The sequence below is a fragment of the Sapajus apella genome, unplaced genomic scaffold (genome assembly GCF_009761245.1).
Source record: "Sapajus apella isolate SASKATOON/1434 unplaced genomic scaffold, GSC_monkey_1.0 scaffold29, whole genome shotgun sequence".
NCBI lineage: Eukaryota > Metazoa > Chordata > Mammalia > Primates > Cebidae > Sapajus > Sapajus apella.
This window is the reverse complement of record NW_022436969.1, coordinates 21,765,317-21,781,734: the sequence shown is the minus strand read 5'-3', so window position 1 is coordinate 21,781,734 and position 16,418 is coordinate 21,765,317. Positions and strand designations below refer to the sequence as shown.

Below are 16,418 nucleotides of genomic sequence, written 5' to 3'. Positions count from 1 at the left end.
GTGGAAATGAGAGCTGAAACCTCCTAGTATGCCATCTTATTGATACCATTTCTGTCCTTTTTCCTTTCAATTTGTAGAGTTGACTTTGACATTTATCAAGTTAATATCATATCAAGTTTATTAACTGATATGTTTCTGAGCACTATGTGGTATTCCAATTGACTTTTTCCTTTCTCTAAGGAATCTAAATTTCTGCTTGTTTAAACTTACGGTTTTGGCCAGGCACTGTGGCTCATGCCTATAACCTCAGCACTTTGGGAGGCTGAGGCAGGAGGATCACTTGAGGCCAGGAGGTCAAAATCAGCTTGGTCAACATGGCGAAACCCCATCTCTACCAAAAATACAAAAATTAGTCAGGTGTGGTGGTACTCACCTGTAATCCCAGCTACTTGGGAGGCTAGGGCACAAGAATCTCTTGAACCTGGGAGGTGAAGGTTGCAGTCAGCCAACATTGCACCACTTGCACTCCAGCCTGAATGACAGTGTGAGACCCTGACTCAAAAAACTAAATTAATAAACAAACAGGTTTTATTGCATACTTTAATGTCTGCTATGGTACACCAACCTCACCCACTTTTGATTTTATTGTTCAAAATTTCAAAATGGATGTGGCAATTCAGAGTCTTATTTTTCCAAATGTATTTTTAAGTGTTTGTTGAAATCTTCAAAGCATTCTTTTCTTATATGTTTTGAAATACATTTGTAGAAGGTGTAAAAGTTTCTGTTGGCATTTTATTTTAAGCTGTCCTGAATTTCTGGATTAAATTGGAGGAAAATTGACATTTTTGTCACATTGACTCATCTCATTCATTAATGATACGATATAATGTAACATATCTCTTCATTTGTGCATACCTATTATTTGTTTTTCTATTTTTTATAATTTTGTCAATAAAGGTCTTAAGCACTCTGTTTTGGATTAATTCTTAAGTACTTTTATCACCTTGTGACTGTGTAAGTCAATACTCCTTAATAAACTCCCTCTCATATGTCTATCTATTCTATTAGTCCTGTCCCTCTAGAGAACCCTAATACACCTAGTAATGGATATTTACAAACAAATAAGCAAAAAGCTGCTGCAAAATTATGCATAATAAAACTTTTGAAAGCTTTCTCTTTGAAATCAAAGACAAGACAAATATGCCTACTGATGTAGTTTTGATGTTTGACATCTCATCACATCTCATTTTGAAATTTGATCCCCAGTGCTAGAAATGGGGCCTGATGAGAGCTATTTGGATTGTGGGCTTGGAGAAAGGAAGCCAATCTGAGTCCCAAAACCTCAAAAGTAGGGAAGCTGACAGTGCAACCTTCAGTCTGTGGCCGAAGGCCCAAGACCCCCCCTGGTAAACCACTGGTATGGGTCCAAGAGTCCAAAAGCTGAAGAACTTGGAGTCTGATGTTTGAGGGTAGGAAGCATCCAGCATGGGAGAAAGATGGAGACCAGAAGACTTAGTCAGTCTAGTGCTTCTTGGTTCCTCTGTCTGCTTTTATCCCAGCAGCTGATTAGATGGTGCCCACTCAGATTGAGGGTGGATCTGCCTCTTCTAGTCCACTGACTCACATGTTAATCTCCTTTGGCAACAACCTCACAGACATGCTCAGGAACAGTACTTTGTGTCCTTCAATGTAATCAAGTTGATACTCAATATTAACCATCATACTAGGTTAAAGAAATGCTCTTTTATTCTTAGTCATCCATAAGTATTATAATGCCTGGATGTTGAATTTCCTTAAATGCTTTTTCCTTCACTTAGATAGAAGATCAAATGCTATTTCTCCTTTAATTTGCTAATATGATGAATTACATTAATTGATTTATTAAGTTAAAACAGTCTTGCAGTTTTGGGATTAAATCCAATTTAGATACAATATATTATCTTTTTCATATATTAATGCATCTAGTTTGCTAATATTTATTTTATGGATTTCGTATCTATTATATATTACATAAGATGCCATTATTTTATATGTCACTATGAAAGAACAAAAACACTGTCAATGAAAGTATGACACAACACTTTAAAAAAAAACAAAATTTTTTATCATTCTCTGATACTGGTGGGACTATGCCTAAAATTCCACCATAAACAGGATGTTTGTTTTGTTATAAATCTTTTAAGGATGTTTCCTTGTATTTCTATTTTTCTTGTGCTTTTAAAAATTATAAATAGATTTTGAACTCTATGAAACATTTCTTTGGTACCCATTGAGAAAATCATGATAGCAACCTACTAGTGTGTGAATTAACTTATTGATTTGCTAATGTTAACTACACTTTTAAGGGTTTTCTCCAATAAACCTTAGCCTATGTATTGTATTTTTTCTATGCTACTTCTGTTGGTTAATACATTAAAAAAAATTATATCTAAGTTATGAGTAACATGGGCTTATAATTTTCTTTTCTAGCCTTATTTGATTTAAAATTAAAGTTACTCTAACTTCATAGAATTTTTTAAGTAACTTTTCTTCTTTTTCTAATTCCTGGAATTACTTTTCTAAGACAGGCGTTATCAGTTCTTCAAAGTTGGCTGCACTTTTTTTATATAATTTTTTGGGCCAGGATCTATTTGTAGTTCCATTGCAATGTGTCATATGATAAATAGGAAATCATCTTTCTTTTACAGTGAATTTTTAATAAATATAAACCCAGATATATGATGTTACAAAGGGAATAAGATACCATTTAGCTATACACTAAAATTTAGACAATAATTATTGCACTACATATACTTTCGAGTCAGCCTACCTAATGGGTTACACAGAAACATGTACAATATTCAACACCAGTGTGTTTCATCTTAAGTTCTCTCACAATCTCTGCACTTTTTACCCCTTAGGACATACGGGACGGTTATTAAAGTCTCTCTGCTTCACCAGTCTTTCCTTCCTGCTGCTGCACATCATCTTCCACATCACGTTGGCGAGTCTTGAAGCTCAACATCGTATTGCACCTGGCTACAACTGTGAGTATTATGGTGATTTCTTTCTTTATGTTATATACATGTGTAATAAAGCTGTGTGTTATCACACACATAGAAACCTATGCAATAATTAAATTATAAAATTCATGGAAATTTTTGGTCTTTGGCAATGCAGTGTAAATATATAAAAAGAAGCTTTGCCATAGAAAATTGGGTCATGAGATTAAGTTTATTAATGACTCTTCAACATGTGTTGGAGATCATCCCCTATCTGCATGTAAATCATTATCATTGAGCTGAACCTAAGATTCAGTAGTTACAGACAGCCCGTCGAGCTTTCAGTATAGTCAGTTAAAAAAATATATACAATTTCTAACGTAATGAATAAGAGTATAAATTTGAATAATATTATATAAAATTATATGGCAATGACGTTAATCCTATTATAAAGTACAATGTAAGATTTCTCATGTTTTTATGGGAAAAATGTAATGACACATGTAGTTTCTCTTTCATATTGGAAGTTTTTTTTATTGATATTTAAAGGGAAGCAGTATTTCTTAGACATCTTATATTTTGAAGTTATGATCTGAAAGAGTCAATATACATATTTTATCTAGATAGTATTATCTTTTGAAAATGTGCCTGTCATTGAATAAATCATGCTTCAGTTTTTGTAGGATGTGTGATTGTTACTTGAAAAAATAGAAGCATTTCCAATAGGTAAAAGCAATTATATGTTTTCCGTTAAGTTACGGAAACCCTGAGATATTTGAAATAGACTGTAATAACAGTTGTAACTTGTCAGTTTTTCTTTGAAGAACCCATTTGTGGGATTGAAATTTCCTGACCTTTCACAAGCACAGGTAATATGAAGCAAACCCACTCTTCCCTGTAAAGTAAAAAGGAAATAAAAATTCTTCATGGATCAAAGAGTGTTTATTTAAATACAGCGAGGAATCCTTCAGTAAAATTTATATTCATAAACTAGCCATTATCCCTCACTGTATAGATGTTAGAGAGCTAAAGTTAGTATTCATTTCAATCATTTTATCGATTTCAGAGTTATTTTGATAACAATGCCTATCAAGATGATTTTTTAAGATCTATTTTTAAGGTATTTTTTAATTGAAATATAATTCACATATTATAAAACTCAACCATTTGGAATATATAATTCAGCAGTTTTTAGCATATTTAAAAGGTTGTGCAGCTATCACTACTAATTCCAAAACACTGCCATCATCCAAAGGAAACTGCATACCCTTGAATAGTTATTTCCCATTCCCTTTCCAGCCATCTCTAGGCAACCACTAATCTACTTTCTATCTTTATTAGATTGGCCTATTCTGGACATTTTGTCTATATGCAATCACACAATCCGTGACTTTTGTATATGACTTCCTTAATTTAGCATAAAGTTTTCAAGATTTGTCAATGTTGTAGCATGTATCAATACTTTAATCCTTTTCCTGGCAGTATAACAGTCAGTTGTTAAAATGTGGTTCTCATGTTTGTTAAAAACCACGTTATCCCATTATTAAAGCCTTCATGAAACACAGTGTTTAAATAAGGGTATTTTGGTTATGTTACCTTGATAAAAAGCATTTACTATATTTGGCCAGGTTCAAATCTTTCTGGACTTAGTAGAAATGTTAGCAGCAACAATGCTGATAGTAGTATTGTCTTACAAGATACAGTGCGTATTAACCAAAAATCCTTTGGCTGTTTCTTAACAAGGCACTCTCAGGACCATAAGGAAGAATCTTATAACTAAAGGTGTTGTCTAGATAAAAGGCTTTTTCAAAAATGATAAGTTCTTCATCATTAGAAATATTTCATTATAGGATGCATTACAACATGAAATTTTTAAATTTTGAGCATATATATATATAACTTATTCATGTATGCAAAAAATTTTAGGTTGCTGAGTAATATAGGAATGTGGGTGGAGGGTAGAAGTGAAATTTATGATCTCTTTTGACTCACAGAGTCTAAGTGTTTCTATTTTGGATTGATGATTTTCCATAATTCTACAAAGATCAAAATAAAAATGCGATATGAAATGCTAAAACAACATTATTTTCTCTGCATTTATAACTGCAGTTACTCTGTTTATGTTCTCCATAGGGTATAGACAGAAAAGCAAGCTTACACACACACACACACACACACACACACACACACACTTGTTCTTGCTTTGGCTCCTTCTCCAGCAAAAATTCAAAATACTTGGACACTTCAGGTGGGACCTCTATTAATATCATGCAGAAGTCTGTATTTTCCAGTGGTGAAGGGAGGTGGCCATCTCAGCTGTAGTCACAGCTGGCCCCTTGACCTACCTCTTCCCAAGCCTTCCTTGCCCAACCAATATTAAGGAGCTAGGTCTGCCCCTCCTAACCTCACTCCTAAATATATGGGCTTTGTGATATTATGATATTTCCATGTCTCTGTCAAAGATATTTTTTATTCATGCACAAATGCCCTCTACACTCATCCTATACTGCAATATATTTGAACATGTCAGTGTCTAACATAACATCTTCCCTTTCCTTTTTCTTTTGCTGTCCCCAGATGAAAGCTCTATGCTGTTACGAGTCAATTTAATAGAAGTCATAATAGTAAACTTTATTTCCGCAAAGTTAAATTCCAATTTGAAGTTTATTTCTACAAAAAGTTATAGTTCCAATTTAAAGTTCCAGTATTTTTGATGAAGTAACCAGTAGAGAAGGCATATGTGAAAGACTGAGGGGGGAAAAATTGAGTTTTTTACTTCCAGCCATACTAATCTTGAAGGTGGGTTTATAGAAATCACAAATTTCTCCTGAAAGCCTAGTGATGCCTGTAATCGCATTGGCTCATCAGGTGTTGCAGATTATTTTTGGTTTAGTTTTATGTGTAGCATTTAAAATTAATACATTCTTGAAAAGGTATAAAAGGGAAGAACAAACAAACTTCAGAGCTTTGCAAACTAATTTAGTCCAAGATTGACACAGACCAGGTTTTCAGCCCAGAGCACTTTTTAATGATCAAGTTATATAAACTGAAAATACTGTTAGGGTGGGTAATGGAAACACTGACTTTTTAATTTAGAGTTGACTTCACTTCACTAATGTTATTGTTTCTCAAGTATTTGGAATTATTATTATGCCATCGGAGTTGTAAACACAAGCTCAATTATTTCAATGTACCAAATTTGAAGTTTATCCTTTTTTGGCATCTGCATAGATAACATAGCAAAAATTCAAATAAAAAGACAAAAGCTGTCTTGGCCATCAGCGTCGAACATTTTGAACGTTTTCTCTATCTTCAAGACATTGGTAAATTAAAATTAAAACCCAGGTAAGTCAGGTTATCGAATCATATTCAAGTAGAATTCAAATTCGAGATCACCATGTGCTCCTTTATGTGTGCTGAATTTTGAATTTTGTTTTCCTAACTACTTATTTTCCCCATTTAAAACGCATACCCTCACCCTCATTATCACAAAAGGTTCCAGCATCTCTTAGGAATCTGACAGAAGTTTTGGTGGGACAACAGTAGCATTTATAAATATTGAGTCATTGAAAGTTCTTGTTACCTCAGAGTCCTGTGAATATTAACTGGCAGTAATAAAGATTTTTTCAAACCACCGTATTTAGATTTTGACTAGTTGGCAGGTTTGATAAAGGTGCCATTGTGCAGTACTGTAACTTAACACCACTCCTTTCTACCTTTTTTTTTTTTTTTTTTCATTTCCAAAACAGTGCTCTTATAGGTAAGTGAGGAGTCCATGGGGCAGGGGAGACCTCTGTAAATATTGCTCAAACATATGTTGTGCCGCTTACTAAAACATTTTCATTCCACCAAAACTATGCTACTTAAATAAATGTAAACCCGGTTTCAATTATGTCATTACAGATTACATAGAAGTAGTTTGTTTGACTCCGTGTTAGATTTGTGGCAATGTTAGTGAAATTTGAAGCCCGGTCTGGATTCTTGTGCTGTGCTTAAAGCATGCTATTGATTGAAAGAAACTTTTGAGTTAGCAACTATACAGGAAAAATTTGTGATGTTAATATCTCCTGTTTATAGAGCATTTATGAGCCATAAGACCCCATGGATTATTCTATTCCTTTTTCAATTTATGACTCCTTCCTTTCTTGTTCCAGGCAGGCTTTGCTATTCTTTAAGTAAGACACTCCCTGTATCCACGCACTGCCCTATTCATTCTCTAAACAAGTCCTTAGGGTGGACAAGGCTATGGAGCCGGACCACTGCGGTCTGTGTGCAGGCCCCAGCCTGAGGAGGAACTGAGCAGGAGAGTCCTTTGTTAGGCTCCATCCAGTGGGAGACAGTGGAATCCTTTTATTTATGTCAAGAGGCTGGTCTCCTGGCCAAGCCTTGCCCATGGAGGGCTACGCCTTTGTGTAGTCTCTTCTCTCCAAGACGGTGCCCTTTTTCTGTATAAACGCAGTGCCCAACTTGCAGGTAGTGCTGAGGTAGGGATTACAATGAAGAAACAGGCACTAGAGGCCAAATGAATTGCAGGAAGCCATTGCGTGTCTCAGCTGGAGTCTCAGCACAGATCCGTCTGGCCTTCCACCCTCTCCCCATCTTTACGGAGCTGTTTATTCATCGTGTGTGTAAGATTGTTTCCTCCACTGTGGTTCTTAGGACTTTAGATAAGTCCATTTTCAAAGGACTAAAATTAGCTATTCTCTTATTCGTCCAGCTGAATATTTTCTTTGCATCCTTCAATGGCAGCATTCCTGGTTGGATTCAGCTTCCCCCAAAGCTTACACCCTCAGATGCATTGCTCTTTCGCCCTGCAGGAGGAGGGTCATCCAGAGTTTCATCCTTTCTCATTCTACAAGCGCATGAAACTTGCTCCAGAAGCCCACCAACCAAGAAGTTAGGACAGGCCTCCATAGTTTTTTTTCCTGACATGCTTCTGTCCTTGAAATGCACAAGGCTCCCAATGCCAAGGATCAAGGTACATCGGCCTGTGATAAGAAGACCGAGGGACAGACCCAGCCTGGCAGTTTATCCTCCCATCCCGATGACTGTGGGGAGGACCACAGACTAAGCCACTGTTGTGTACACTCTGCTTGCCGGTGTGAGTGCTAACTCATCCCTTTGCACACAAAGCTGTAAACTTCACCCCACACTTCGTTAGTTGTGCTAATTGGAGATGGAGCCTAGATTTGCAGTCACTGCTGGATCCAACCTCATACAAATAATTCCATCCTCATACAATCAAAATTCTTGACGTTAATTTTTCATATTTGAGACAGTACTGTGGAGAAAAGAGCTAATAAGTGTGAAATGGGAGACAACATTTATAAAAGCAAACTCATACCCTGCATGTTCTGAGTTCTCTTTTGAAACCACTCTCTGCTGCCTGCTTTCTTCGGAAGGCTGATCAGCGAGGCGAGGTGGTGTCAGTGGAGCCTGGGTTCCTTACCTCACCCCGTTCCCTGATCTTTCTATTTCCTAACTCATTCAGGCACCACACGTGGCCTCATCTCTCCTTGGGCCAGCTTCCTGAAAGCAGATGTTGCCGCGTCATACAACAACTTAAAAAACTGGTCCAAGCTGTAACTTTACTTCTGACTCATGGAGGTGCATGCCAACCTAGATGGAGCCTACTGCTCTGCTCAGTGGGCAAATACACATTTATGATGAACACACTCTTGATGGAAGCACTGCTGAAAAAGAACTTTGATAGCCCAATATCTGATGGAGTCAATGCTCTTGGAATAATGAATACACATTGTTTTTACTGCCACAAGCTAGGCACAGGCATGAAGGTGAGCTGAGGGGTAGTACCACATGACACCCATCCGTGTGGACAACCCTTAAGCCAATGCCATGTTGATACTTTGATTCACCTTTAGTAATGGTAAGAGAGGGATGCTCACTTTATGCAGCAATTTTCAAATAGAATATCTCATTTTATCATGACAAATCTTTTTCATGACAATTTTTACACTATTTAATATATAACTAAGTTTACGATCTTCCTTATCTCTGTGCCTCAGTTTCCTCAACTATCAAATGAAGATAACAGTCATCATCTCATAGGCTGTTGTGAGGGTTGAGTTACCATAGGCCATGCCTTTGGGACTGTGCTTGACCCATAGTAAGTGCTCAGGCAGTACAAACTGTTGTTCTTGTTGCTGTTATTAGAGAAGTCCTATTGCTTGCCCAAGGTCATAAACTGCTACGAGGTAGTAGAGACAACTCCAAATCAAATCCTGTCTCTAAATTATGCACAGTCACATGGATGAAATTTGAAATTATAAAACCTGCATGGTACCGAATCATTCTCTGTGATAGTCTTTTTCAGTTTCTTGCCAATGCCATTATATTTGGGTTAGTGCCTACTCTATATAATTAGAATCCAAAATTTAAGGGCTAAATGGCACTGGGTGGAAGGCAGCATCCATGATGTGTGTCTTTAGTGACCCTGTGTTTTCCTTCCAGAATTTTCCACTCTTCTCAGCAACCTCCCCACTGCAATCTCTCATACAGCTGCCCCGCAGCTGCAGCCTTGGGCCTGGCCTGGTCTTCTGAATGTTTTACAGCCTTCTCCTCATTCCCTCATCTACCTGAAAGCTTGTCATCTGCCCCATGCCCTCCAGCTCAGAGGAATAGATAATAAATATATTATTCACTATTTATTACCTTTCTACAGCATAGAATTTTAGAAGAAAGAGGAAAATGATGGAAGTTAGGAGGAGAGTGAATTGACAATTTTGCATAAAGTAGCACTCTGCCATTATTATCTCATTTAATTCTTAGGATATCTCTTAAAAGTATTGGCTTTCACTATAGGATTACTGGTGGGGAAAGTGAGGCCTAAAGACAGAAAGTGTCTCACCTTAGGCTGCTCATTAGTGAGCAACAGAGCCGGAATTAAATTCAGGTCTCCTAGACTCCACAGTCTATACTCTTTCCAGTACACCCTGCACCCTCATACGTGTGCTGGGGAATATTTTATGCAGGGTTGGAGTTTGGTTAATTAGATTTTGAGGCATAGATATGATTAGGATACATAAATTTTGAAGGCTGTGCTGGGTGAGAGGACAGTTAATCTAATATACTAACCCTGGTAAAAGTATGAATGGCCGGAAGTGACTGCACATGCTTCACAGGATAATTGATATTGGCCTTTAGGAATATCTTCACCCCTACGAGTGAGTCACGGGGAAAGTGCAGGACTGCATGACCGAGGAGCTGGATGTGCATCCATTGTCGGGGATATGTTTTCCCAGCCTCCTTCAGTCCACTGTCCCTGCCACCTCCTCCAAGCGGGTCCTGCCATGGCCTTGTGTCAACTTGTTAATAACCGAGGTCTCCTGGTCTAAAATGCTTTTAATCTGTATTTTTAAAGCCTGAGGAAATTGGAGATGTTTTTCCTAAAGATGTAAATAAATCAATAAATCAACAAGAATGTACCGGATGGCTCTTGATGTTCAGAAATTTACTTCCCTGAAGTGTGTGGCCATAAGATTCTAGATCCTGAGGCTGTTGCCAAAACTATACATAGATGGTCTAATCCATTCTCTACACAGCAGTCTTTCAAAATTTTGAAGATTGCTTTAATGCCACAGCAGTATTTTTTCAGGTGCCTCTTGCACCCTTCATCCTCTGCTATTTGCCAAGCTTGGTCAGTATCTTATGGCTGATTGGTGAGAAAGCCTCAGCGTCTGGTCATGGGGAGTTGCCAGGGCCTGATGAATGCCAAACATTGAGGGGCAGTGACTTTCCTTGTTCTGGTAACTGTCCTTCCCATCAGTGGAAATTGTCATATTGTGGATTAATGTAGAGCTTTTCTGACCTGAAACATCAGATGTCTTTCTTGTGAAATCCTATTTATATTTCTCTAAAAGCAGATTGCTCCCATCTTTGATTTGGGATTTTGATTCTGCCTATAAATAGAACCTCCTTCCTTACCTTTTATCACCTTCATCTCAACCCCCAATAGGGCAAAATTTCTAGAGTTCCTGCCATGGATCAAGCATTCCAATAAGCCTTCCTTTTCTTCCTCTTTCTCCTGCCTCACTGCATCTCACACCCAGCTCTGTGTGTGTTTGCATGAGTGCGTGAAACATCTTTTTAGTTCTTAGTTTTGCTCCAAATCAGTAATGATAACAGCTTCCATGTATGATTGCCTACTATGTTCCAGGCATATTTTATTTACAATGTCTTGATTCTGCATTATAGTCCTGCTAAGTCTTTGATATTTTACTAATTTGCAGATAAAGAGACTTAGGAATAACAGAAAAGTTATGGGAAAAAAAAGGAAGAAATGTAGTGATAGCATGCAAGGTGGCCCAGGGAGGGTGCCGGGGCCCTGTGCAGCTGCGTGCATGCAGGGCAATGGGCTCTTCCAGATGGGTAGAAGGGCTGCAGGAAAGCTGTATTTCTCTACTTCTGCCTACCCCATGGTTGTCATTTCCTCCCTCACATTGCCAATTCCAATAAGCTTTCTATTGCCTTGCCACATCTTTGCCCATGTTAGTCCCCTGGGAGAATGTCCTTACACACACTGCCAGTCCTCTGCCAGCCCCATTCTCCAATACTGGCTGCTTCCTCCAGATAACCTGAGTTAATGCCCCCAGGTAGATGAGGTCAGATGCCTTTGAGCTCCCCAAATATCTGACGTCGCAGTCATTAAACATGTCTTATTGAGTGATAATCACTGACTTTATATGTTCTTCCATTAAAATATGATCAGATTAAAGGTAGAACCTCTGATATTTCATTTACTTTTGTAACCTGAGCCCTGACCACAGTGGCTGATGCATAGCATACTGTCTAACAATCGAAGAACGAATAAGTGAATTAATAGCAGCCAAAAAAAGGAAAATAAAAGTGCAGCAAAGGCAAATTTGATGACTCTCTTGCTTTGTTTTGTGACCAATTCTCAGTGGTGTTCTCACCTGCTGGACCTGTGAGTGAGTCATGGAGGAGCGCATCTAAGCTCACCCATGCCCTCTCCTGGCCAGGAGCTCTGTCCCCTCACTTCTCTCCCACAGGTGCATACCCCAAATCCTGCTCAGATAGTTGTTCCCATTTCTCATCTTTTTAGTTCATGAGGAAGTATTAGAATTACACATTTTATTTCTCTTTAGAAATTACTTATCAAATGAAGTTACTTGGTATTTATTTCCTTTGCAAAAGAAAATTTGGATTTCCATTTAAATTTGGGAAAATTAGGGCAGAAAGCCATAGATGAGAAAGTTAGTTAGAAGTAGTAAGGAAGGAAAGAGAAGAAAAGGAGGCATAGGGGCTGGGTGTACTTTAATAAGGTTTTCCTCAATGAGAAGCGAGGGAAGAAGAGCCCCCAAATGAGTAGCAGTGGAGTCATGATCCTTGTGCCCATCTGTTTCCCACCACGCTGACCAGTCCTTGCTGTAAGATAAATCACAGAGCAGGAAGTTTAAAATGATTTGGAATTGATTTAGTTTGCTTAAATAACAATTTCTCTAACCTCAGCTTCATGATGCAGCATTTCTAGTGTAAATAATTTATAATAAAAGCACTAAGGCAAGTCTGTGTGGTATGGAAGTAAACTCAACCTCAAAATTATAGACGAACAACATAAAGCTATAACTGTATGTTTCAGAATTTATGGCATGTGGAAGGGCATTTCAAGGGCCTATGGAAGCAGCAGAATTGGGCTAAGCATAATCATGACATTCTAGAAAATATTAATTGTGTGACACAAGCTTAGTTGTTTTTCAGACTTACAACATTGATATATATTTTATGGCTTAGGTATGTGGATTTGTAAACAAAAAACATTTCTTTCCTGTAATCAAGAGTTTGGATTTAAACACTTCTTCTGGATTTTGAGTATTAAGAATACATTTTAGGCATCTAGAAGCTTGGGAAAGCAGTTGCTAATATCATTTATGCCTTACATCCAATTGAGAGACATTTAAATATATCATTGTGATTCATGTTGCAGAATATGAGCACATATAAAACATTAACATATAATATTAAATGTTAATATAAAGTATGATACATTATAAACAAATATTTTGCATATTTATTTACCATTTAGTTTTTGAAAAAAGTGTTTTTTTGGTAAATGTGTATCACATTATTAATTATTATTTTAAATATTTTTTCTTTACCTTGCATTTGCATTTAGTATATAATCTTTTTTTAAAATGTACATAACTCTTGAAGAACCCCAAACTATTGTTAAGAAGCAATACTTTATAGTAAGATTTGATGGCATAAATCCAGCACTTCCCATCAATATACCACCATCATTCTTCACAGAACTAGAAAAAAGATTCCTAAAATTCTTAGGGAGCCAAAAAAGAGTCCATATAGCCAAATCAAGACTAACCAAAAAGAACAAATCTGTAGGCATCACATTACCTGACTTCAAACTATACTATAATACCATAGTCCCCAAAACAGCATGGTACTTGAATAAAAAATAGGCACATAGACCAATGAAATAGAATAGAGAACCAAGAAATAAAGCCAAATACTTAACAACCAACTGATCTTTGACAAAACAAACAAGAACATAAAGCCGGGAAAGGACACCCTATCTGACAAATGGTGCTGGGATAATTGGCAAGCCACAGGTAGAAGAATGAAACTGAATTCCAATCTCTTGCCTTATACAAAAATCAACTCAAGATGGATCAAAGACTTAAATCTAAAACCTGAATTCTAGAAGATAACATTGGAAAAATCCTCCTAGCCATTGGCAAAGACTTTATGACCAAGAACCCAAAATCATATGCAACAAAAACAAAGATAAATATATGGGACTTAATTAAACTAAAAAGTTTCTGTACAGCAAAAAAAATAATCAGCAGAGAAAACAGACAACCCACAGAGTGGGAGAAAATCTTCATGATCTGTACATCTGACAAAAGACTAATATCCAGAATCTATAAGGAACTCAAACAAATCAGTCAGAAAACAAGCAATCTCATAAAAAAAAAAGTGGATTAAGGACATGAATAGACAATTATCAAAAGAAGATATACAAATGGCCAAAAACATATGAAAAAATGCTCAACATAGCTAATTATCAGCAAAATGCAAATGAGAAACATAATGTGATACTACCTCACTCCTATAAGAATGGCCATAATGAAAAAAAACAGTAAATAAATAGATGTCAGCATGGCTGTTGCAAAAAAAAAAAAAAAAAGAACACTTTTACACTATTGGTCAGGAATGTAAACTAACACAACCATTGTGGAAAACAGTGTGAAGATTCCTTAAAGAACTGAAAGTAGATCTACCATTGGATCCAGCAATCCAGCAATCCCACTCCTTGGTATCTATGCAGAGGAAAAGAAGTCATTATATGAAAAAAATACTTGCACACACATGTTTATAGCAGCCCAATTCCTAATTGTGAATACACACACACACACACACACACACACACTGTGGAATACTACTCAGCCATAAAAAAAGAACAAAATAATGGCATTTGCAGCAACCTGGATGGAACTGCAGACTGTTCTTCTAGGTGAAATCACTCGGGAAGGGGAAACCAAACATTGTATGTTCTTACTCCTAAGTGGGAGTTGAGCTATGAGAACACAAAGGCATAAGAATGATGTAATGGACTTTGGGGACTCAGGGGAAAGGGCAGGAGGTGGGTGAGTGGGTGAGGAATAAAAGACAACACATTGGGTACAATGTACACTGCTGGGGTGATGGGTGAAACAAAGTCTCAGAAATCACCACTAAAGAACTTATTCATGTAACCAAACACCATCTGTTCCCCAAAAACCTCCTGAAATAAAAAAAATTAAAATTAAACTTAAAAAAGCTACCCTAGTGATTTAATTTGCACTCAATATTGAGGGCACCTAATGAAAACTATAACAAGAAATGTGGGATTTTCTTATGGGCAATAGGAATAATTTAATAACTTTCATGTAGGAGAGAGAAATGTAAAGCTTTGTGTTATGGAATAATGCACTCTGGCCATCTGCATGGAAAAGGGATTGACAGTGGAGAAGACTCTCAGCAGGAAACTGTTGTACAGGCTGTGGCAGTAATCCATGCGGAAGGAATGACAGCTTTAGCTAGGGTGGCAATGATGTAGCAGAGAACTGAAGATGGTAGAGAGATTAAGGAAGAGTCAAGTGTTTGGAGAATGAATGGCTTAGGAGTGTGCTATTAGGAAGGGGAAAAGACCTAAAATGATGCCCAGATTTCTGGCTTGAGGAGCTGATGAAGGACTACTTCCTGAAACAGGAGCTGATGAATTCCAGCATGATGGAGGAAGGTTTGGATTGAACTCTAGGTGTCAGTGAGGGACCTGGTTGGATACTTTCATTTTTGCATATATGTTTTTCATTTTATGTACATTATGATTGACATTCTGTATTTTTTAATGCATCCATATCTTTATCCATTTAGCAAACATTTATGAGAATCTATTCTATACCAGACATCTTTTTAGCTTTAAAATGCTTTGTTAAAAAAGTCAAGTATCCTTCCTGTCATGGACCTTATATTTCCCTACGTCTATATTCCTAGGATTGTCATCAAACCTGGGTGAAAACTAGAACACTTAACTGCTCCATGTCATTTTTCTACATTTCTACATGGTCTTTATAAATACTTCATTTCTGGCATAATCTTTCCTCATGCTGTTAGATAAAAACGTTTCAAATCTTTCCTTGGGTGGTTTTGATTTTTGTCATTCAATATTGTGAACATTTTCACATACAAATTTATTGTTTATTTCCTTAGGATAAATTTCTAAGAGTGGATTTATAAGGTCAAAAAATGTATTTTCACTCTTCTAGACTGTAGACTGTACCATACTGTTCATCAACATGCTCGTACTTCTTAGAATGCCACTAGCCAAGACAGATAGACAGATATTTTTTAAAAGAGCACCATAATATTTCAAGACTTTGAATCCTTTGAGCCTGAGAAATCCTTATTGACAGCCTCACTCCAGTGTACTAATGAGCAAGAAACACATTTAAAATGCCCTACGTTATTAGTCATTGTGGATGTACAAATCCAAACTGCAATGAAATGCAGTGTTACACTAAATAAGATGGCTATAATTAAAAAAAAATTTTTTTAAAGCCTGGCAGTAACATGTGTTGATGAGAATATGGAGAAACTGGACCTCTTTGCTGGTGGGAATGAAAATTGTACACCCACTGTGGAAAACAGTTTGGTGGTTCTTCAAAAAATTAAACATAGAACTGCCACATAATCTAACAATTTCACTCTTAGGTATACACACAGAAGAATTGAAAACAGGTATTCACATAGATACCTGTTTACTATTCATGTTAGCCAAAAGGTAGAAATACTCCAAATATCCATCAAAAGGTAAATGAAATTATATATTTAGATACGTATGTGTGTGTGTACACATATATATATGTACACACACATACATATATAAAATGAAATATTATTTAGCTATAAAACTAAAGTATTGGCAAATGCTATAACATGAAAGAATCTTGAAAACATTAT

The 16,418-nt window shown here is 36.8% G+C and overlaps 1 protein-coding gene across 3 annotated transcripts in view; it reads left to right on the top strand.

Moving 5' to 3' along the window:
- Positions 1-16,418, top strand: part of PIEZO2 (piezo type mechanosensitive ion channel component 2) — a 447,097-nt gene that overhangs the window by 158,374 nt on the left and 272,305 nt on the right. For all 3 annotated transcript variants that reach the window (XM_032293399.1, XM_032293398.1, XM_032293400.1), the window contains exon 3: positions 2,841-2,966. In XM_032293399.1, the coding sequence (XP_032149290.1) occupies positions 2,841-2,966 (126 nt within the window). The remainder of the gene's footprint in view (positions 1-2,840; positions 2,967-16,418) is intronic.